Source organism: Sinohyriopsis cumingii, unplaced genomic scaffold (genome assembly GCF_028554795.1).
Source record: "Sinohyriopsis cumingii isolate HCF-2022 unplaced genomic scaffold, ASM2855479v2 utg002842l, whole genome shotgun sequence".
NCBI lineage: Eukaryota > Metazoa > Mollusca > Bivalvia > Unionida > Unionidae > Sinohyriopsis > Sinohyriopsis cumingii.
The window spans coordinates 133,525-158,598 of NW_028316314.1; the positions used below are offsets into that span (position 1 = coordinate 133,525).

Here is a 25,074-nt window from a genome sequence, read left to right on the forward strand (position 1 = left end):
TTAATGAAAGATTTATACATCTCATGGTATATCAAAGATACAGCATATATACTATACGTATATTTTTTTTATGTCACATAGAAATACACATACTTGCATTTCCAACACAGTTAAGGTTGACTACAAGCAACTGTGTATTGACCAAATGAATGAACTCTGTACAACACTGTGCTGTGTGCCCACTCAAAATGTAGTTTTTGACCTTTCAGAAATAATCACAATGTCCTTTTCAAATTGATAACTGGTTTCTTTCAGTTTCTGAACTTCTAATTTCAGTCATTTTGATTAAATAAATATAAGACGTGTAGGAATTAAACAAGAAAGATGATTTAAATGAAGAAAGTGGAGCACTACAAACACAGCATCATGACATGGTTAAATACTTGAACAGTGAATGCACCAGCTTTCACATACTGCCTCGCATAATGAAAGTTGGAAACATAAACTAATTGGAATGAGGAACTGGCAAGAGGTAATTCAAATATTTAAATGTATTTACAGTTCTCATAAGTCATTATTATGATTTAATTTACATTGCTACCAACCATACAATTGTTTCTATCCTCCGTTTTTAACTTTTCCCTCTCCATTGATACATGTGACTGCATTTTTCCATCATTCATAAGTCCAGAAACATTGTTGCATGACACAGGTGAAAATACTTCATGCTCATTTTTTAGCTGAATTCACTGGTATCTTTCATTGGAGGTCGAGAGAGAGAGAGATCATGGTAGGGTTGGCGAGATGTACAAAAAGGCATTGATTCGCTGCCCATCGCTACGTTTATTTGTTGGTTAATTAGTCTGCTCTCTTTCCACCCCAAACAGTGATTGAGAAATGTAGAGAGAGGGTAGAGCAGCCTTCAGATATTTTAATATTAAATAATAGGTTTTTAGACCCATATTACTAGTAATAGGTTTTATAAAACATGAATAAATAAATATAAAGAAACAAAGCATTAAATAGATTACAGTATGTGCATTCTTCCTTACAAATAAATGTACCATACAAGTCTTGACAGGCTATTGCAACTCTATAATTGGTATTGTGAACACTATTAAAATCCCATGGAACATTTACACCTGACCGTTATAAAGCCCCAGGTATTTGTAGGTTACTTGGTGCAAGTTCATTTTCTTTTTGTCTCTCACTCTTCATATTATCTTCCATTTGCATGAGAGAGAGAGAGGATTTCAATGGAATTCTGCACCCTGTTTAATTCTTTTAGAAGATGGGGATTACTGATATTTTTATCATCATTTTATTACAGTGCTAATGATTAATCAGCTAAAATTCATCACAAATTTAGAGAATATAGAAGCGATAGCCTATTGATGAAATATAACCTAATGTTGACACAGTATTTATATATGTGTATTAATGCACCGTGGCAGATTGCAGTTTGATATGTCAACAGTATTGATATATCAAATTGCTTTATACCAGCACTTTAAAAAGCCATGTTAATTTTAATGCATATGGTCTGTGTGTTAATATATCTATATATATATATATATATATATATATATATATATATATATATATATATATATATATATATATATATATATATATATATATATATATATACACACACACATACATACATACAGAGAGAATATTAAGATACCTACATAATTTTCATGTTTCAAACCTCACTTAGAAACTTAGAATGAAGTTATAAAATAAATACAAAGAAAGAAATTCAGAACAATTTAAATGTTCAGATTGCTTAGTGACCATCGGTCCAGGTGTATAGGACATGCTTGTAGATCCTGATCTAATGCACTGGCAGATCTGGCCCCATCACCACCGAAATGCCTGAGCACAAAAAAAATGAACATTGACCCAGGATTCTAACATTTGAAACCATATTTACTGAAACTTGGCTTGTACGTATAGATATTAATGCTAAGATATCCCTACAATGAATTTACATAAAGTTAAAATTTCTAAAATTTGAGCACGAGTACAATTTTTATTGATCAGAGAGCTTGATGGCTGTGTGACCAGGTCGACACAATTGAAGTTGCTTATAGCATCAGGTAAATGATATGGACCCAGATCTGCCAGTACGTTATACAGTAGCAGATGTGGGTTTATGGTAAACAAAAGATCTGCCAGTACATTTTAGATGTGGGCTTACTGTGGACCCAGACATGCCATTATGTTATAAAGTAGCAGATGTGGGTTTATTGTGGACCTAGATTTATCGTTATGTTATAAAGTAAACAGATATGGGTTTATTGTGGACCTAGATCTGCTAGCAGATGTGGGTTAATCATGAACCCAGATCTGCCAGTACATTATATAGTAGGAGACATGTGTTTACTGTGAACCCAGATCTGCTGGTACATAATTCAGTTTACCACTCCGGTAGAATAGTGGTTAGAGTGTCCACCTTGGATGTGGAAGGTCGTGGGTTTGAACCCTTGCCAAGTTGAACGAAAGACATATAAAAATGGTACTTAACAGCTGTCTCGTTTGGCGCTTATCATTAAGAGTTTAGTGTTAGGACTGGTCAGCCTAGTGTCATGATATTGTTACTGGGTGGGACATCATGTTACATGTCTGCGTCATGATGCCCCAGTGCTAAACATCACTATAAACTGCCACACTGCAGACATCATAGCTGTATGACTGAATTTGTTTTAAAGCTACATTAAAAATCCAAATCACACACACACACACACACACACACACACACAATTCACTAACAGATATTGGTTTACTGAGGACCCAAATCAGCTTGAACATTGCACAGTAGCAGATATAGTTTTAGTGAGAACCCAGATATGACATTATATTATACAGTAGCAGACATGGGTTTACTGAGGACCTAGATCAACTGGTACATTCTACAGTAGCAGACATGGGTTTACTGTGGACCCACATATGATGGTATATTATACAGTATCAGATATGGGTTTACTGAGGACCTAGATCTACCAGTACCTTCTACAGTAGTAGACAGGGGTTACTGAGGACTCAGATATACTGGTACATTATACAGCATCAAATATGGGTTTACTGAGGACCCATATCTACCATTATATTGTACAGTAGCAGATGTGGGTTTACTGTGGACCCAGATCTGCCAGTACAATGTATAGTAGTAAATATGGGTTTACTATGTTTGCATTTGGGAGTATTCTGCACAAAGGTTGAATACAATATAACAAAGTTTCTTCATATCCTTGAAGTTTTGTAATACTCAGAATTATCTATCTATATTTTTCCAGCTATTCAAAAAGTAAAACGATCCAACAGCTGGTCAGATTTCTCAATGGATGACTACAGGTTTGCAGAAGATGGTGACCCAAAAGAAAAAGCTATTCAGAATGAAAAACAACAGCATGAAAACAATTGCAGGCATGGTCAATTTATGCTTTATTTATTTTATTTTGATACTTTAAAATTTTACTGTGATACTTCATATATGCATTCATCTTGAAAAGTACAACTCATCCTTGTAAAGAGTTGGTCACAATGACCTTTTCTCATACTTAAGTGACAGTATAGAGTTTTGGGACCATGGACTGTTCAGGTACTCTACAAGATTCCTGTATTTTCAGTCATGTGTTTTGTATAAATTGAACTGTAAGGAGCAATGAAAATGCCAGATCTGAAATAGGGTACAATTGTTCTTATGGAAAAGAAGTGGGTCACTGTATATAATGTCATCTGAAATATATAGACAGAAACTCACTCAGAGCTCAGCATCTTCACTCCGATTTAATGAAATTTATTACTGGGGTAGACATGTTACATGTATTAATTATATATATAATTTTACATGGTTGGTATTGTGTTCAAGACAGATGTTCAGTCTTTATCAGTTGTTCATTACATATTTAATCTTGTAAGGTTGGCTGCAGTTCTTGCCCCCCTTATTTGCCAAAGCTGCCTTTGCATGAGAAAGTGCAACAAGCCACTGTCAAATACACTCACTGAATTTCCAACCCATGGCCAGTTTGGGATATTGTTTACAATAACCATAAAACATCTTACCTTCTAAGTCAATAAATTCATGCCAAGGATAGCAATCAACCTAATGCAGTTGAAAATTTGTCTTTTCATTATGTCCTGTTTGACATTTTTTGCCGCCACAGATTCTGGCTTATTTCTCTTAGGAGAAATAGTTACCTAATACTCATTTGCAATCTTAAATTTTATTTCTCTACTTTCACATGAATTTTCCTTCTCTGAATCCTCCCTATTACCATCCTTGCAAAAATAATTTAGCAAACTCATTTTATCCATGGAACAAATAATATCTTGCCTGACAACTACTTTTAAAGTGAATATAACATATGTTTTGTCATTTATATATGAACAGAGATGTCTCATTAGCGTTTTTGTTTTCATTATTTAAATATTTGCACATGGAAGTTAATCCTCTGTATAATCAAATAAAAGTTAGAGAATCATTGCTGTCATTTAGTCAGTTCATAAAGAATATCTTGTTGTGCAAAATCCTTTTATTAATTTAATTAATCTTGCAGGATTCAAATCAGAGTGAGCCATTGGTGAGGATCTTGTTTGAGTAAAGTCGGCTTAAAATACGGCTAAATAACCATATCTTCTTTGTTTTGTGCAACATTTTTTATTTGTTAGTAATTTGGTCACAGGAGGTAAATGTAGACATGTGAAAGGGGTGTAAACAAGTGTTCAGTATGCCCCAAGGGTATGACTGGCCAGATAAAGGTAGGTAAAGTAATTTAAGCATGAAAATACAGGCGTGCATGGCCCTTTTTAAAATATGAAAGGAGCACTTGTCCCAGACTAGCGACTTGGAAGATTTTACTTGCCTGACGTCGAAAAGGAGTAGTCAGGGGCATTGGGTTATGAGATTTGACCAGCCCTGCAGTCTTTTCTCTCAGGATTTCAGAATGTCACATACTGGAAGCATGTTAAAACTAAAAAAAATACTTTGAATCAGTGAGCTTTTATGCTGAAAATAAAACTGGTGAATAAAAAATGCACAGTATTCCAAATTTTATGCTCAGATTCAGACTTTTTAGACCACTTGATGGTTTAGTGGTTGGTTGCAGGTTCAAACCCGGCCAAGTCATAACAAAGACTTATAAAAATGGTACTAACAGCTGCCTCGCAAGGTGCTCAGCATTAAGAGGTTAGGTTAGTGTTAGGACTGGTCGTGCTAGTGTCAAAATAATATGACTGGGTGGGACATCATGCTATGTGTCTGCGGCATGATGCCCCAGTGCTAGACATCACTATAAACTGCCACACTGCAGACATCATAGCGATATGACTGAAAAATTGTCAAAGGTATGTTAAAAATCCAGATCAAACACTCACACTTTTTAAAGCTGATATTCCTCATTCACAGTTGTAAGGGTGGGCACTTCAGTCTTCATTTAATCAGGATTTTCTGCTATATCTCTTGAGAATGCTACTGCATTCTGTTCAAGTATCTGAATGAGTAAGAGTGAGGCCATTACATGTGACTCCCTTGAGTTGGCTGTTGCAATGAACTGTTGACAAATACAATAAATCAGTTGGGTTTATGATCACACTAAATAAAATATAAGATAGTCAGAACAGAGATGAAGGAATACATATGAAGATGATTTTTGTCATCAGTCAATTTGTGCAAACTGTTTTTTGTATAGAATTTTGGGTGTCAGATAATTTGAGGACCATTGACACTAGAAATAACTACATGATCACTTTGAAAGTTTCTTCAGATCTGTTGATGGTAGAGCAGCTGTCATTGTTGATTAATTATTAATTGTTGGTTAATTCAACCTTGAACAATTCTTAAATCTGAGGGGTTGTCTTGAAAATTTCTTTAATTGTGAAACCTTTTGTTTCATCTTTGAAAAGATTAATTTTGTTAAAAAAATTCCTTGCCTTTTGCCCCAAACTTCAAATTTCTCATAGAAAATACAGAACATTAAATATATGTATATATAATTTTTAAATTAAAAACTATTGGGTGTTTTTTTTTGGCACATTTTCATAAAATAATAAATAAAATGGGATAAAACAGGTGATTCATGACATGAGTACTTACCAGATGGAGCAGTATTCATGATTCATGACACTGGTACTTACTAGATAGAGCAGTATCCATGATTCATGACACAGGTACTTACCAGATGGAGCAGTATCTGTTTGTTGTATTGGTTTACTTATTATTTATATGTTTTTCTATATTTGTTCCTAATTATGCAGTTAAAAGAAATTAATTTCTGTATATAAAAATCCTTCTTTAAAATTTTTGGAAATTCTTGAAAACTCTATGAAAAATCCATTAGACAAAGATTCTTCTGGACTATATGAACCATGGGTATGCCATACTCTAGCAGATGGCTAAAATTACAGATTGGAATTTAGAAAATGATTGATAGGATGAGGTCTGTCAAAGCAAATGGGTTAGCTTTAAATGAATTCTCAAAAACTGCTCCAAAGAATGTAACCAAATTTGAGAGAAGCAACATGGCTTAAAGCCTTTAAAGTTTGTGTAGATGGTGCTAATATACCATCAGACATGGCTACCATTGCAAAAACTAACAAAATCTTTAAACAAATTCTTCTAAAAAAATATCTTGATGTAATTTTATCGACTTTCATTCATAGTAAGCATCCTTTAATAAAACTCTTTCAGGCTTATACAAAAGGCATATCCCCCACAACATATGACCACAGTTACTAAAAGTTGTTGTTGTAGGGTTTAACGCCACTTTTCAGCACATGATAGGCTATACATGGTGGCCAGTATTAATGGTGGAGGAAGAACCTGGGAAAACCCCCAGAAAGAACCACCAAACCACGAGAAGCTACTGGCAAGCTTTCTCACATACCCACATTGGCTGAATCCGAGACTCGAACCCATGCAGACAGAGGTGAGATGGCAGTGATCCGTAATGGAGAGCGCTTTAGACCACTCTGCCACTCGGGGCCCCCAATTACTAAAAGTAAAAATCATAAACTTAAAATGGCTTCTCAGAAATCCCTTAACAAAGTTTAACAAATATTGAGTAAAATGTCATTTTATGAAGGCCTTTATAGTTGAAAATGATCACCTTTTAAAAAAAAATATCTTTCATTGTTTTATACAAATGATGCTTACATAGTGTACACCTTTCCCTTGACATCTTGCTCACAACTGGGTACAAAAGCATAGACTATAATATCACTGATCGTGCAAATTACTGAGGGACCTCCCCACAAAAAATGAGAAGTGATACCATCCAAGCCGGATTTTGAGAAAACTACAAACTCTGAAACTTGCTTCTCCACAGTGAACTGTATCTGTCAGAGAAAGCTTTTTATTTCGTACTCATTTTGCTTGGTTACATTGCCATGTTTAATTTCATTTGTGAACTAGTAGGTCAGTGTAAGGTTGTTTAATTATATTACTTACACAATAATATTTATAACAATGTTTGATTGATCAGTTAGGACTTTATGCAGTGGTGTGCACAAATGAATATAATAGTCCAAATCAGACATATCCCCAGCAGGCTCAGTGTTCCAACTAATTCCTTGTTGAGGAAGGGTCAACCCTTCAAACAGAATATTCTGTCCATCCATCTATCTTTCAAGGATTTATTCACTTTGGGGTCATCCAATGATAAAACGTTTTACAACAAGATGGAATTACAAACTGACAACCTTCATCTTTCCTGTCCTGGAATCAGAAACCTTGTCTGTGGATGCAACTTAACTCAGTTGGGAGGGGTTTTTGGTTTTCCAAGGAGATATTTTAGCCTCAGTATTACAACTCTGTGGTCTTAAACTAAGTAATAGAAAAGAGCAAAAACAGTTTAACAAAAATTTATTTCTCTAAAATACAAAGTGAAAATTTTAAAAGAACTTACAGTAATATGAATAAAATCCCAAAATATTCCAAAACTTTTTATTACCCATCCTAATGAATAAAGTTCTAATTAAATTCCAGTGGTGTTAGAATTTAGATCCAGTTCCGAAGGTGTTGATGTGCCTGTAGTCTTGAATGTACTAATGTTCCAGTACCCTGAAGTGTGATGATGTGCCAACAGTCTTCCAATTAATCACATTAATAAAATCCAAGATGTCCTTGTTTGAATTCATTATAATTCCAAGCTAATGTTTCTGCCCAAGAATATTATTTAAGAGCACTTTGTATTTCCAGTACATACTAATTTGAATAAATAACTTCACCAGAATCAAATACTGAACACAACAATAAGAATGATTCTGCTTAAACCTGCTAAAGCAAGAAATAAATACTTTTTCAAGTAAGCAAGATTATATATAAAAAGTAAGACACAAAAGAAGAGCCATAATGTAGGTCCAAAGTTCATTTCTAGAAAATTCTAAATTGTCAACAAGATAAAATCTGTTACTAAAATTGAAATAACATGGTAAACATAATGTCCTTGACTCAGAATAAGATAATGATCCTAATATTTAACCCTAATATTTTTTAAATAAATAATATTTTAATGTATAACTCCTAGATAATTATTAACTATGTATTATTTGTTTACAAAATAAAAACATCACTGCTTCTCGTCAGGAACAACATGAACTCAATTTTGGATAAGGTCAAGTCCAAATACAGTTATACATAATCGTAGAAAAACTAACAAATACAAATTAAATATCCTTAACTCCAGTTCATTTTCAAGTCGACTGCTTGATGATACCAGACACATTCAGGCATCATGGTAGAGTGGACATTGGTCCTGAAAAGGATTTATCTATATACTAAAAGAAATAATGCATGGCTGATAACATGGCTTACTTCAGATAATTTGAAGATTTCTTCATAATATGTTGAAGCTGCTATCATACAAAACATGTTTTCTGATAGCTTTTCACTTCAGCATGCAGGGTGCAAGTTGCATGCTCTTTCAGTGGACCCACACTATCTCCAGTTAAGATCAGATGGTTTTGTGCTTGCACCTAGGTTTTAAAGCAAAGGACATGTTGCCATCAGCAGGCAATGAAAAAGTTATCTCCCCTCTCTCCAGCTATAAGTCTAGAGAGACAGAGATATAAAACCTGGTCCATGAGATCAAAGACTACTTAAAGCAGATGGAGAGGTGCCATGTGGCCTGACAATGCTTCTCTCTTCTGATGTAGCCAGGGAAAGAGGATATAACCACCGAAACCCTTGCTTCATGGCCGAAGTAGGTAATTTGTTTGTCATTTCCCCAGATTTCCAGAGACAGGCATGACTGATGAACATTTCAGCTGGTGAAATTAGAGCTATCTCTCCAAGCCTCATGTTCAAGTGGAACATTTCAATCCAAGACATATTTCAAACTGTTGGCTTGCAGACATAGCCAGTGTCCTTTAGCTTTCATCTGCATGATATTGCGTTATAGAGGTAATGCAGACTGTCACCATGCTAGATGAAATTGGCACAACTTTTCCATGGGTGTAGTACAGTGTCTTTGCTGGATTCACCTGGAATATTTTCCTCAGTAAGAAAACTCTTTAGTTTCTCTTCTCTTAACTGGTATGAGTGTAATGGCTTGGATGACAAGGCATTGTTCTGGTCACATGTTAGGAGTGTGGTTTATCCTTATAGAGAGAATACAGGGTTTTTTCAATGGAGGTCAGGGGAGGTAATGTGGAGTTTCTTCCTTTTATCTGTATGTTCTATAAAGGCCAAAAATGTCATCTTTTTGTAATTGCTTGATTAAAGAGATAGTAGAAATTCTTTTCCAACATTAATATGATTGGATAAGTGTTGTTCTTGAAGAAACATGGTTTTCTAACCCAGATTTGCTTTTGATTTGAGTATGTATAAAATGGTTCAAAGAAATCAGTTATTTTATTTTGTTTTTATTTAGATTTGATTTTTCAGTCATTATCATTTGGCTTATTTGTGTTTATGACTTAATTGCATGATGTCACTTTTTTTGCATCATGTGCACTCTAACACCCTACTCCCTTTTGGACCTCAGAACACTTTTTTTTAGTCTAACTAGATCACCCTTTATTGTCTGGAAGGTTGGCAGGTATCCATTTGTTTCCTTCTAAGCCATAGAAATTTGATATGATCTTGGAATGCATCCTAATCCCAAACCATCTAAAACTTGTTCATTTTGCCAACTCAGAATAAAATATGCCAGCTGCTCCAGTGGGCTAGTGGTTGGAGTGTCCACCTCAGATGCAGGAGGTCATAGGTTCAATCCCCGACCAAGTCATACCAAAGACTTACAAAAATGGTACTAACAGCTGCCTCACTTGGAGCTCAGCATTAAGAGGTTAGTGTTAGGACTGGTTGGCTTGGTATCAGTATAAAGTGACTGGGTGGGACATCATGCTACATGTCTGCGGCATGATGCCCCAGTGCTAGACATCACTATAAACTGCCACACTGCAGACATCCTAGCGATATGATTGAAACGTTGTTAAAGCTATGTTAAAAATCCAAATCACGCACACACACACATAAAATATGCCCAGTAGTTTTATGTATGTATGTTGCACTATGAGAGAAAATAGCTCACACAGTAATGTACTTTAACAACACAATTTAAAATTATATAACATGACTCAGGACAGGTCAAGGGGGGAAGGCAGTTTTGAGAAGGGTGGTTCATTTTGCTTGAAATGGACAACTATAGCAGTTTATCACTGAAATTTTACCACTTTATGTCAAATTAGAACCCCCTTGTATGTACGTAGAATATATTATTTAATTAATTTCATAAATTTCTTTTCTATACATACATAAGATCATTTGTGTATTCATTTTTCATGAACCAGTATGATTTTCAGTATTTTCAATTATATGCCTGCAAAATATTTGATGGAATCGGAAACTACGCACATGGATGTTCCAAAATATTCACAACAGATGAAAGTTAGATTTTAAAAAGATATCATGATGGTGATATTTATGTTTTTCTCTTCAGGTTATTAGATCCCTCCCGTCAGGCTCAGTATGAGCAGTACCTCAGAACTTATGCCAACATCCTGTACTGCTGGAAACTATTGACAAAATCTGCAGAGGTCCTTAAACATATCAGTACCCCTCCTGAGTCACACAGTGGGATAGGTAAATAAATTTTTTCTTTTATATGCCCACCATAAGGTATTATGTTGTGATGTTGTCCATCCATCTATCAGTTGCATTGTCTCAAACTGGATAGTTACCAAGCCTTTTGGATGGCTTGCTTTTGGGATAAGGAATGACCTTTTTGATTTTGGTGTCATGTCCTGAATGATCAGTGTCTCTATGACTGAAAGAAGAAAATTGGTTCCCCCACAATAGTTTGAGCTCTCCATCATCTGTAGTTATCAGACTTCACAGAAAGCTTGCACAGGGAGTAAGGCAGAATTCTTTTGATTTGGGGGTCTTAAGGTAAAAGGCCAAGGCCACTGTGATTGAATGAGGAAAAATGGTTTCCCCAGAATAACTCCAGTTGTCCACCATCCACAGTACCAGACTTTGATGGCCCAATATTTGCCATGATAGCAGCGGATATTTTTGGGGTGCTTTTTGCATTAATTTCACACTTTATACAATGTTGCTGCCCTGAAAAATTTAATAAATAATTCCTGTATTCACTGAATGTTAGCATCCACTATTTCATTCACAGCAAACTTTGAAATAGTAAGTTTTGCCTTCAAACAATAGTTTGGCCTGATGTGTAGAATATAAACTTGTGCCAGACTTAATAGAGAATTACATTTACTAAGCACCCATTTACTAAGCACCCCCTACGATAGCCAGTCAGTGTACTGTGTAACTATTCAATGTTTTCATTTTTGTCAGAGAATTCCTTTCATTGGTGACCTTGGTAACCTGGCTTGCTTTCATAAAGCTTTCCTGAACATATACTCAAATAAAAAAATCTTTCCTCTTTAATGTTATATTTTAAGGTCAGTGTCACATAACTAGTTTCAAAATGTAGATTTAAAGCAGTTATATTATCAGAATTTACATATAATCAATAATCAAATTTTGAGCAGAATTTTTTACTCAAAGTTAAGGTGTTTTATGAAGGTGGGTCCGAATTCCAAATAACATGCAGGCAAGACTAAGGTGTAATAACATGCATAAGGAGACGATATTGAGGTGTGACAATGTACCCAGGCATTCCTATCACTTGTGGTTCTGATAATGGTCCTTGTCTGCACTATTACTTGCCATTTGCTTAATGGTAACAGTCTGGTTCTAGTTTTTCTGCCTGTTAATCACACTATGTTCTTATAACAAGAAGACTGCTGACTGACAGTAATAGCTTGGCTTACAGAATAAAGTTCAGTAAACATTCAGTTGATTCTTGAATTTATATTGCCAGTCAGCTAATTAAAATAAAACCTATATGATCTTAATTAATTGTAGTGACTGGTAAATGAAAACAAAACACCTTTTAAATGTAATTTATGCTGTACTGGTTATAGACCACAAGAGATTATGGGTGACCTTTTGTCTGTCATCCACCATCCATCCATTCATCTATTAACACAAGTTTGCTAGTACTACTCCTCCTTAACTACTTTTGAGGATTGCGATGAAACTTGACCAATACATCGATTCCCTTTTCTAGCTGGTCCCAGATGAAATTGGTTTTGCTGAAACATCCATTATGACCCTTACAGCAGCCATTTTAAAAATCTTATCGCTACTCCTCCTGGGCATTGACATTGGGTTTTCACCTTAAGACTTCTTAAAATGTCTAGCTGGCCCAAGATGAAAATGGTACTGATACAAAGACCAATATGACCACCATCATGGTCATTTTGAATCTCTTTGTTATTGTTACTCCTCCTGAACAGATAGCCAGAGCGACATGGGGTTTTCACTAGAGTTGAAATGATAGAACATTATCAGTACTTTTTCCACATCACTACCCATATCAATGAAGAATCAATACAGCATGATACTTACCCTAAACAAGTTACTTTATTCTTCGTCAGTCATGAATAATTATTGGTGTTGTCAGCAGTTTCTATTTTTGCTAGCAGAAATGATGTCTGTGGCTGCTTTCTCCACAAGACTTCTTATAATGTCAGGTTGAAATGGTGCCAGTCTGATATCCAGTATGGGAATCATGGCATCCATATTAAAAATCCTCCAATACAGGAAGTCCTATCAGCATGAGTCCCCCTCACCAGAAGAGTATTGAATGTATTGAATAAGACAACAGACAAGTACAGTGAAATGACACTGAAACACTGATAAAATATTATAAATTTATTAAGTACAACAGTACAATATAGTGAATTTGTTTTCACTAAAACTGATATAATGTAATGAATTTCTTCAATAAAACAGCAGAAATGCAATGAAATGGCACTTAAACACTGATAAAATGTAATAAGTTATTCAGTACAGTAGTAGTTTGATACAGTGAACTGACACTGAAACTGTGATAAAATGGTGATGAATTGACATTGAAACACTAATAAATTGTAATACATTACAGGGCAGCTGATATGGCACGAAAACACTGATAAAATGTAATAAGTTATTCAGTACAGTAGTAGTTTGATACAGTGAACATGACACTGAAACTGTGATAAAATGGTGATGAATTGACATTGAAACACTAATAAATTGTAATACATTACAGGGCAGCTGATATGGCACGAAAACACTGATAAAATGTAATAAGTTATTCAGTACAGTAGTAGTTTGATACAGTGAACTGACACTGAAACTGTGATAAAATGGTGATGAATTGACATTGAAACACTAATAAATTGTAATACATTACAGGGCAGCTGATATGGCATGAAAACACTGATAAAATGTAATAAGTTATTCAGTACAGTAGTAGTTTGATACAGTGAACATGACACTGAAACTGTGATAAAATGGTGATGAATTGACATTGAAACACTAATAAATTGTAATACATTACAGGGCAGCTGATATGGCACGAAAACACTGATAAAATGTAATAAGTTATTCAGTACAGTAGTAGTTTGATACAGTGAACATGACACTGAAACTGTGATAAAATGGTGATGAATTGACATTGAAACACTAATAAATTGTAATACATTACAGGGCAGCTGATATGGCACGAAAACACTGATAAAATGTAATAAGTTATTCAGTACAGTAGTAGTTTGATACAGTGAACTGACACTGAAACTGTGATAAAATGGTGATGAATTGACATTGAAACACTAATAAATTGTAATACATTACAGGGCAGCTGATATGGCACGAAAACACTGATAAAATTTATATTTATTCAGTACAGCAGCAGTGCTGTGTGATAAAATACCGCTGATAAAATGTCATAAATTTTAAAGTAGCACTGAAATGGCACTTGAAACACTGAACACTCATACCTGTTAGCTTGCATGCCAGGAGTAAAAACCTCACCATTTTTGGGGTTGTTCCATGGCTACCTCCCAATTTTATATGATCTCCAGACTTTTGCAGAGAGCTCCTGATTATTACATTATGTCTGTTGATATTCATTTCTCCTATAAAAGACCCTACACCAATATATATCTTATTCGATCAACAGAAGCCATATTCTATTTAATCACCCGTGAATATTGTTGTAATGAAATAATTATTATCACACTACAAAGGAATTTATTCTCCAGTAAATAGAATGTTAAATTAAAACTTTATTCACATCAATTTATGAATTTTTTATTCCTCTGCAACAATACTAAAATTAGATAATAAACCACAGCAAAACTAAACCACATCAATAACAATGTCAGCAATTAGTTTAAAACCCAAGAATTATCACTGATGCTGTAGCATTTCCATTCCCACCAAAGAAACTTACATGATTTAACATTTGGCATTACACTGTACAAGTGAACACCTGGCATTATTGTACCATAAATACAAACATTAATTCTCATCGTTAAACTAAATTAAAAGAAGGAGTGAAGAAACATACCTTGCAGCTTATGTTCCCTCTAAAAACTAATTCAAATAAATATGTTATTTATTAAACAATGTTGAATGCCTTTTGAGTTGAGAATAAGAAAATAAGGTGGGATATAAAATGTGGGAAAAATAATTGCCACATGTATGGTAGCTTCAGACTGTATGTTTAGGCACTGCTAGTTACAACAAAATAGGGCATCATTTATTTGCCAATCAATTGCTGGTGCTTACATAACACACTGTAGAACATGGTTTCTTTGAATTATGTTGGAGGGCTAGTCCTTTTCACAGGATAGTTGCAATGATAAAGATTAACTGTCAATCAGTCAGACTAGCTTTCTTGCTTATTTATTTGAGACTAACTTTAGCTATTGTGCAGTTTGACCATAGCTGACCAAAATATGCAAAAAAGGCAGAGACAGGGGAGAAAAGTAGGCATGTCAAAGGGAGAAATGGCGCATCCGTGGAGAATTTCATGTGTATTCGATGTGGAAAATCTACAATATTTAGTGAAAATCAGGCTTTAAAAATGCCGCAAAAAACTCCAGATTTTAGGTCCCAATCTGCCTATTTTTTTATTCAATCTCCTTACTTGGCTTTTGTAAAGGCGACAGGTATGAATATTGATAAAATGTAATGAATTTTTAATCGGTACAACAGTAATACAGTGTGGTGAAATGGCACTAAAACACTGAAAATTTAATTTATTTTATTTCTGAAACTTTAATTAATGTGATTCAGTACATCATTATAGCCTTGTTCAAAACAGTCTTCTCTAATCTGATATAAAAATTATCTGTTTATGTGTGTGGTGAAAAAAATTACCTATTACATGAACTAGTTTCAAACATAAGCTGTATAATGCATACCCCTTTGAAAGAGTAATTTAAATGTTTGATTGTGTTTTTGCTTTCATCCCCCCCCCCAGATTTGTGGCTTTATCATGTACATGTTCATGTAAATATTGACAGAAGTTTTGAGATGGGGTTGGGGAGAGTGAAGTAAGTAAAAGGAGGGCTGGATAGATTGGTAGAGAAGATTGACTTTTGCAGATTCGTAACCCGTCAGCTTTTTTTCTTACAGAATTCGGAGTAGTGTGCCAATACTGTGGAAGAAATGCCATAGGTGCCAGATGTGACAATGAAAACTGTTTAATGTTGGCCTTTCAGTGTGCAATATGCCATACTGGGGTCAGAGGTACAGTCCAAAAATTTATAATTATGTTTCAGTGTGTGATATGTCCTACTGGGGTCAGAGGAACAGTCCTAAAATTTGCAATTATGTTTCAGTGTTTTCATCTTGTAATAATAGTGAGACACTTTTTGGACTTTCATGGCATGGCTAAGGTATAAACATTTACAGTGTTTATTAAGTTTTTATGTTAAAGCTTACTGAAAGGCAGGGTGAATCAAAACTTTTTGGTGTTCTGTGAACCCATATTTCCGTCCATTATTGCTACTCATCCAATCTGTTTAAGTTGCATTGCCGTATTTCATGTTATTTTTTTGTACCCTTTAATTTTTCATACACCATCAAACCATAAAATAATAATTAATTAATTTTATCATATTTTTTTGTACACAAAATTTAATATTGTTTCTGTCATCCTATTATTTTTCATACATAAAACGATATACTGCAAAGATTTACTTTTGCCAAAGTGATAAAAAAAAAAGTACGGCCCTTTAAATTTTACAGCCAAGAATAAGACATAAAATTATTGTTTTCGTTGCATTTTTATTTATCTGTTATTTGTATTTCATTTTGTTAAAACTGAAGACAGATTCCCATTTCAAACGGATTCAAAAATATACCAAAGTTTAATCATGCATTTGAAGCTGAAAATATGTTACAAGATTCTGTTCAAAATGCTTAGTAAATATCAGCTTTAGTTTCAGACTGCTTACTATACTAACTCTGCTAGCCATGACTGATTGCCCCCCACCCCCTACAAAAACACCCTGCGGGTGCCCATGTTTATAAGCTCTCTTATTGTCATTACAATATATACTGGTATTTATTAACAAATGGACAAAGGACTTCACAGACCATACCTTTAAATATTATCGTTAATTAGTTCTGCTTGTTAAGTCTGTCACCTTCACAAAACACCACGTGCATTTTAAAATTAGTTCGGAAGACATTAGGTGTTTTCTTATCCAACAAATATTACATCTCAGTACACACTAAAGTGAAGACCAAAGACCATTGGTCAACTAGTCTTATTGTTTCATTATAGTCATACAAACATAAAATATGAAAACCTAGTCATTTTCTATCGTAAATATGAAAGTCACGGACTCCGTTAAGTCGATTTGTATATATACATATACTATCTTCTAAGTACTTGTTCTGTTTTGACTTGGATATAATTAACATTTTTTTGCAAATCTATTCTACGATATACCCTACTATTATCTTTATTGGCGAGTTCAAATGACAAGTAATGCATATGATCACTTGTCCTTATAACATCTGCTGTGTGAACAACGGCTTTAATAGCACAGTGACAGTTTTTCATTTCCCTAAAGAGAACCTCATTTCCCTACTGGCTGCCTCGCTGATTTGACCTCTTCTGTCAATTCTTGCACTCGATCTGGTTTCATCTGGAATAACCCGAAGGCTGAGCATGTTTAATTACCGTGTAAATAACACTGCATAGCCATGTGGTTGTTGTGACAATGTACATCGTAATTAAAACGAATGAATTGTTGATTTAGCAGTGTTTATTGATAATGGAATATAGTAGGGTCGTAATACATGAAGATTATCACAATCGTCAGGTAACAATCATTTTTTCTCATTGCAAATGCTAAAAATAAAAACCACCCTGAATAAATACAGTCTTGTACACTGGAAAAATTTTGTTTCATCTCCTTCTTTCATCTCTTTCTTTCTCACATACACAGATACGCGCGTACGCTCATGCTCATTAACTAAAACGTGTGTAATTTTAAGTTGTTGCAATTTGATAATGAGTTTATTGTTAATGTAAAAATACAAGTTGCGCCTAATTTCTTGACAGTGTGGTCTTATATTGTTGTGTACAACTTACCAATAAATAATACCCATAACTAATACATGTTCAAACCATCTTAATCGTTTTGCCAACATTACACAACATAACAGCTACATATGCTCCAAAATCAGACGAGCTTGCACAATGAGACATAATCCTCTCCCCCCTCTCTGTATCTCTCTTTCGTTCATTAATAACAACAAAAATTTTGGAGTACTTTTTTTTATATTGTGTTAAGATTCTTGAGCTGAGAGCAGAATGAGACAGAATATGTACGTTTACTTTGTACGTTTGTACCGTTAGGTTGTCAAGTAGCAATTGTTTCATAGAACCTGTTCAGGTACAATCCCTTTATTTTTTGTACATGGTCAGTACTACTAAATGATAATTATTTATTTTACATTTAATTTTTCAGACACTGAAATTAATAATTATTTTTTCATGTACGAAAAATAACATCAAATACGGTATGTTAAAAAGAAACAAAGGCAGCAATGGCAGTGATCCTATGATAACAATGTACATATCAGTTCAGTTCAAACTGTCAGCAAGTTGCAGTTATCATTCTAGGCATCACAGATTTTTTTTCTGGTATCGATTGTTCACTGAATCCTGAGGGGTTGTTCAAGCCTGAGCCAAAAGGGCAAGGGTTTTAACACAGCTAAGGGAGTTGATAAACTATGCAAATGGGGAATAAAGCATAATGAACATTCACTTTGTCATTTTATTGATGGCAAAATACATGTTCAACCACAAATGGATGATGAATCTCAAATACTCCTGGATTAGAGACATAGCTGTCACTTTTCTGACAAAAATGGCAGCAGCGGTTGTGTCAATAGTGAGGTTAAAATTTTCATTTGCTTGTATTTCCTTGTTAGATTCTCATCATTCTTATCATGAACTATTATGAAACTTGGTTAATTGATTCTCTTTCATGCACACTGGCCCATTTCACCTAAGTCCCAGTCATACAGAATTTGCATTAAGGTTTTGGTCAAACTTTTCTCATTCCTAAACCCTTTGATACATTCTCATCATGCTTTTCATTTATCATTATGAAGAAGTTATGGTTTACAGTCTCAGAAAATTTGTGCTAAGGTTTTGGTTAAATTTGTATATGTCATAATATGTTGTCCATCCATCCATCTCTGTTACCAGTTTTGTTTCCAAATAAAACTAGAGTTTGACAGCATCAACAGCTACCAAACTTTGTGAGTAGCTGCACTCCAAGTGCAGCATTCTTCCTTACTCCAAGTAAGGAAGAATGCTATCAGTTTTAGAGTAAAAAGGTCAAAGGCCTAGGTCATAGTGACTAAAAGCAGACAAATGGCTTCCACACTATAACTCCAGTTCTCCAACATCTACAGCTACCAAACTTTGTTGATGACATGCAGTTGGAAAGAACCCTATCAATTTTGGGGTCAAAGGTCATGGTCACTGAATGAAAGAAAAATGCATTCTGTACAATAACATTAGTTCTGTGTCACATACCTAGCTCAAACTTTGTGTATGGATTGTAATCGGGATAAGGAAAAAGTATATTTATGTCTATATGTTTGAGGTCAAAAGGTAAACTACAACTGAAAAAAGAATCATTTCTGCACAATAACAATGGTTCGTCATCACAGACCTGGACCAAACCCTGTGGATAGCTTGCACTTGGGGTAATGAAGGTTACTATGACTGAAAGGAGAAAAGTGCTTTCACACAAAAGTTAGTTATTGAAGATGTACCTTCACCAAAGTTTGTGAATGACTTACAAATCAGGAAGAAAGAAGCATAATGATTATGTCGTCAAAACATCAAAGGGCACTGTGACTGAAAGAAGACAATTTTTGGGCATAGTAAGTTTAGTTCTAGATCACATATCTTGTCCAAAGTTTGTGGAGCCAAAAGGTCAAAAAAGGGTCATTATGGGACAAAGAAAAATTGCCTTTGCAGAATTACTTTTGTTTCTCATGTATATTCCTTGACAAAATTTTGTGGATGTCTTGCACATGAATAAAGAGGGGCCGTGGGTGGCCAGTGGTCTAAAGTGCTCTCCTTTACCATTACCAATCACTGCCATCTCACATCTGTCCATTTGGGTTAAAGTATCTATCTTGGCCAGTGTGGGTAAGTGAGAAGGTTGCCAGTAGCTTCCCACAGATTGGTGATTCTTACTGGCTTTTCATGGGATTTTCCATCACCATTTATACTAGCCACCATATATTGCCTATTTTGAACTGACATCAGGACCTTTCATATTTGTTCAGAGGATGTTGATCCCTCCGCCAGTATGGCCACTATTACTAAATATATAAAAGCTAGCAAAAGAGTCTTAAACACCGCTCAACATAAAATTTGGCCAAATTGATATATACTATCCCAGCATAATGGTCTTTCAGATCTGTACCATTGAAGACATTCAGATTTGTTCAAAAGATGCTGATTTGCCATCATATATAATTGTAGTTACTAACATTAGAAAAACCTTTAAATTATTTATCTGCAGTCACTCAACAGAGATCTTAAATATAGCTAACATTACTAAACTTAGAAAAATATTCAAATGACTTCTTTTGAAAAATCTCTTGACAGGTCGTAACCAAATTTAACAATAATTTTCCTAACAAAGAGTTCTTTCGGTTTTGTAGAAATTATCCTGATTCACCATCAAATATGGCTGCCAATACTAAAAATAGAAAAAAACTTGAAAGAACTTCTCAAAACCTACCTGTAGAATGTGATCAAATGTAACAAAATATAATGGTATTTATGACTTTAAAATTTGTACAAATAATATTCATTCACTATCAAAGCCACTGTCAATAAAAATAGAAAATTCTGTAAATGACTTATCAAAACCACACCAGAATGTGACAGAAGGTATCCTGTAATGAATGCCATCAGATGTATCTGCTGTTCCTAAAAATAGAAACTGTAATAGTTCTAAAAAAAAACCTAAACATAATTTGACCAATTTTGACAGAAATGGTCCAAACTTAAAAACCTTCCAGATTTATAACAGTAAACAGTATTTTTCTGCCTTTAAATGTGGTCACCATTACTAAATAATGAGACATTTGCACAACTTTATAACAGAAAACTGTTGCCATAGAGCTTGTGTCCCAAAACCATACCTATGTCAAAATGGCAATCATGACTGAAAAGGTGATTAATTGTAGGCTTGTAATGTTAGTCACAGCTTCATCACTATGTTCTTTTGCTATATTTGATAAAGGAATACTTATTTGCTTGGTCACAGTTCATTAGCATGTCATATTGAACAAAATCATTTGATGGAACTATTAACTCACCAGCAAACATAAGTGAAACCATGCATGCCATCATTTGAAAGAGTTGCAGCCCCTGAATGCCCCATCTTCTCCAGACTTTGGTTTCTACAAGAAGATCCTCTATTTATTGTTTTAGTGGGCAAAGCTTTTTTCAATGCATCTGTCACAAAAAACTGTAGCATTTTCTCAAGACCCTGCCAAGCAAATTATAGTAGGCAAGGCCATTTTCAATCCATCTGTCACAAATAGCTGTATTATTTTCTCAAGTAAATGTGCTCAACCACATTTGACCAAATGTGTCAGGTACCAGGCACATATTTATATTCTGGTAAAATATAATCCAGCTCTACGGTCTCATATTGCAAATTTATTTTAAAAATACAATGTACTCTGACAGGAATTTTATTATCTAATTCATATCACCCAGTAAATTGCCATTTCTCTTGGATTTTGGGTCAGTGTAAGATAGGTGAGTGATCTCAGGTCATCTTGAGTCTCTTACTTTTCAGGAGCCTCTAATTTTTGCCTGCTGTGTAGTCATGGTGGACATGCTGAACACATGCTGGAGTGGTTCCAGCTGGAAGACAAATGTCCCACTGGATGTGGATGCTTCTGTCTTAATGGAGACCCTTTTTGATGCGGCACATATTGTATAAAGGATCCACAAGAAGAAATGCAGATCTACATTAGACTTGTGCCTACAGAAAGAAAGCAAAAAATTAGTGTCAGAGGAAGGAAGATTATTCCATGTCAAAATTATGTCTCCAGAACTATGTTGAATATCAGATCTTTGCCCATCGGAGGAAACTCTGATATTAGAATCTTCCCATTGTAGGAGATATTCTTTTCTTTGATCTTATATATATATATATATATATATATATATATATATATATATATATATATATATATATATATATATATATATATATATATATATATATATATATATATATATATAGGTTGCTGATACATAAGAATTAGGCCATGTCCTGGATTGTGGTTGGAGGGAATGTGGCTTCTGGCTCTTTATGCTGATAGTAACCTATCGTTTAATGTGTTATCAAGTACTTTTATGTTTTAAAAATAGCAGATATTCAAGTTACAGTTATGTGGTCTTTTTGCATATAATTTAATTATCAAGCAAATAAAGAGAAAAATTCTGATTGGAGGCTCATGATTAGGAATGGGTCAGAGGTGGATCTTAGAGACAGAATGATGATAAAATAGAAACTTGATAATCAGTGCCTCAGAGGGAAACAGCATATCTGGGTTTGTTTATTTGGTTGGAATATTTGTATGTTTATACTGTTACTTGAGTCACATGAGGACAAAAGTTTTCAGGTGGAATAATTGGACAGTTATGCATATTCTTAGTGACTGGATCACACTGGTCAGATTGTACAGTACATGCAAGGTTCTCCACAGAAACTTTGATTGATTCCTCAGAAGCAACCATTAATTTTGAAAATATAAATTCTTAATAAAATAAAGGTATGATATAATGATATCACACACTATTAGCAAATAAAGTCAACAAAATTAATATAATTAGAAAGAAAAGAATAATTTAACTCAATTAGAAAGTCATTCTCTTTGAGCTCTTTTCTTTAATTGCAATCAGAATCTTTTATTTCTCCAATCTTTTATTTTTATTTCATGTTTATAGCAGGCTCTTTAGGTAATAACAATAAACAGCAGTGTAGCTAGGGTACTTATGATGTGTATGCAGGGCTTGTTAAATAGATGTGAGAATGCCATACAAGAGCAGGCTTCCCATCTAAATTTGGCAACAATTCAATACCACCACTATTTGAACTTAGATCTTTGAAAAATAAGGTCTTAAAGGTCAAGCTGTTAGACCACTTCAGCAAGGATCCATACACTAACAAATTAGCACAGATTGTATACTGCAGGAAGATGAACAATTTTGATTTTTTAAAAATGGAGAAATCAAGCTTCTGAGACACAAGAGAGAAGAAGAAAAAACAGCCCTAGGTTCACATTGATAGATCTGCATGGCCACAAGTATCAAGTATATAATTGCCACTGTCTTTCAAATGTGGGATGGAGAGCCATCTCAAGGCAGCTTTACGAAATACTTGTAACATAATCAACATCATATGGAAGGAAAAGATACAAAAGCGAATACAGAAGTTAACAAAGACAATTTGTATTGGGATATCAGTTTATTAGTATGTGCGAGTGGTAGATGAAAGAGACAGAAAGAAAAAAAATAGCTTTAGAAACGGAGTTGGATATCCTATTTTTCCTGTTCATACTCTACATGTACTCTGTGTTACAGCTCTTCTTCATTATGATGTTCTAGTTGGAGTCCATGACTGTTGACTGCATTATATACAGAACTGCATTATATTGAGAACTGCAATCTATACAGGACCACGATATATTGAAAATAGCATACTATGCCAAACTGTGGTAAAGCAGGCACAAAAGTCTTATGAAAAGGAAATGAACATTTTAAGACTAAGTTTAACCATGATTTCTTTCAACGAATATTGTTAAACATTTGTAAAGATTTTAGTCCTTGGATCCAAAGTAGTATTGTAATTGCATTATAACAAGACATATTTTAATGGGGGAGAGCTGTATTATTTATTATATCATCATGTTTACAAATATTTATTAATTAATTGAATGACAAAACATTTTTTAAGCTAGCCAATTTGCACCTGTTATATGTATTGTTTTTTTTAGTTTTGTAGGTTTTTTTTGTAATCTTCTGAAAAATCTGTATATTAAGATATTCATCTGTGAATTTACAAATATATGTCTGTTTGTCTGACATGCTGTCTAACCTGTCCTAACAGTTACCTTAACATAATGGTCACCTGGTCACAGTATCCATTCAGATTCATGAATTGAATGGTCTCATGCTTTCTGTGATCAGTAAACTGGTGTTTCCTAATAAAACTGGCTTCTACCTGCCTTAAGCATTCACTGTGATGTGTTTATAGTGACTGCTTAGTTTGTACAAACTAAACATTTACTTCATGAGGAAGGCACTTTTTAGATCAAGGAATATCATGTGAATCAATGTGCAGACATGTCTTATCTCATTTGTACTCACTGTACTCCAGTCACATTGTCATGTGAATCAATGTGCAGACATGTCTTATCTCATTTGTACTCACTGTACTCCAGTCACATTGTCAGTGTAATTCATAGGTGTCAATACGTCAGATTCAAAAGTGAGGCAATTTTTGTCATTGGAATAGAGGATCAAAGCACCTGTTGTCATGTTATCACAGCAAAATTGGAAGCCACCTTTTACGCTTCAGTATCTTCATATATTTGCCTGTGAATTAAAGCTATCTCTGATGAAAAAGTTCATCTTTGAGAAGTGGTGTGAGTTACATTTCTTTTCGTTAGGTCAAGGGTCATTCAGTATTTAAAACGTCTCTTTAAAGGTGGCTGCAGTTTCAGTTCATGGCAAGCTGATTAATCCAGATATTGTTTTTGAAGTATGAGCAGCTGTTTCTAAGCCTAATTTATACAAGCTGGCTGTCCAAAGAGTCAGTCCTCTGTAAACAAACAATGATCAGTGATGATTTATAGGATGGGTTAGAGTGAGCTGGATACAGTAATTTTGTGTAAACATAAATGTAATACATTAATTTTGTGTAAGCATAAATGCAATACAGTAATTTTGTGTAAACATAAATTTAGGAGAGAACGGCTTTATGAATCTTTCATGATTTTGTTGATAGTACACAGAAAATTATAATAATAATAATAATTTTCAGTTTATTGGAATTTGTTCAAAAAATCCAGTTTTGAATGGTGAACTGTATACAAATTCCAGTTTTGTTTTGCCTTTTCCAATGGATGGCTGCTATTACTGACAGGTTTGACTCTCCCTTTCTTTATATATATCATGGTCATCTTTGTTAACAAGACAGTTTCAT

General features: G+C 34.3%; 1 protein-coding gene across 2 annotated transcripts in view; it reads left to right on the forward strand.

The window, feature by feature from the left end:
* Positions 1 to 23,327, forward strand: part of LOC149770029 (GATOR2 complex protein WDR59-like) — a 28,082-nt gene extending 4,755 nt beyond the window's left edge. Inside the window, exons 2-5 of one of the 2 annotated variants that reach the window (XM_089949503.1) lie at positions 3,243 to 3,372; positions 10,887 to 11,029; positions 15,929 to 16,042; positions 21,655 to 23,327. In XM_089949503.1, coding sequence (XP_089805629.1) covers positions 3,287 to 3,372; positions 10,887 to 11,029; positions 15,929 to 16,042; positions 21,655 to 21,782 — 471 coding nt within the window. In that variant the 5' untranslated portion in view covers positions 3,243 to 3,286 and the 3' untranslated portion in view covers positions 21,783 to 23,327. Of the gene's footprint in view, positions 1 to 1,782; positions 3,373 to 10,886; positions 11,030 to 15,928; positions 16,043 to 21,654 lie in introns of those variants that run through there. The other variant, XM_089949502.1, reaches the window with a different exon arrangement.
* Positions 23,328 to 25,074: the final 1,747 nt, after the last annotated feature.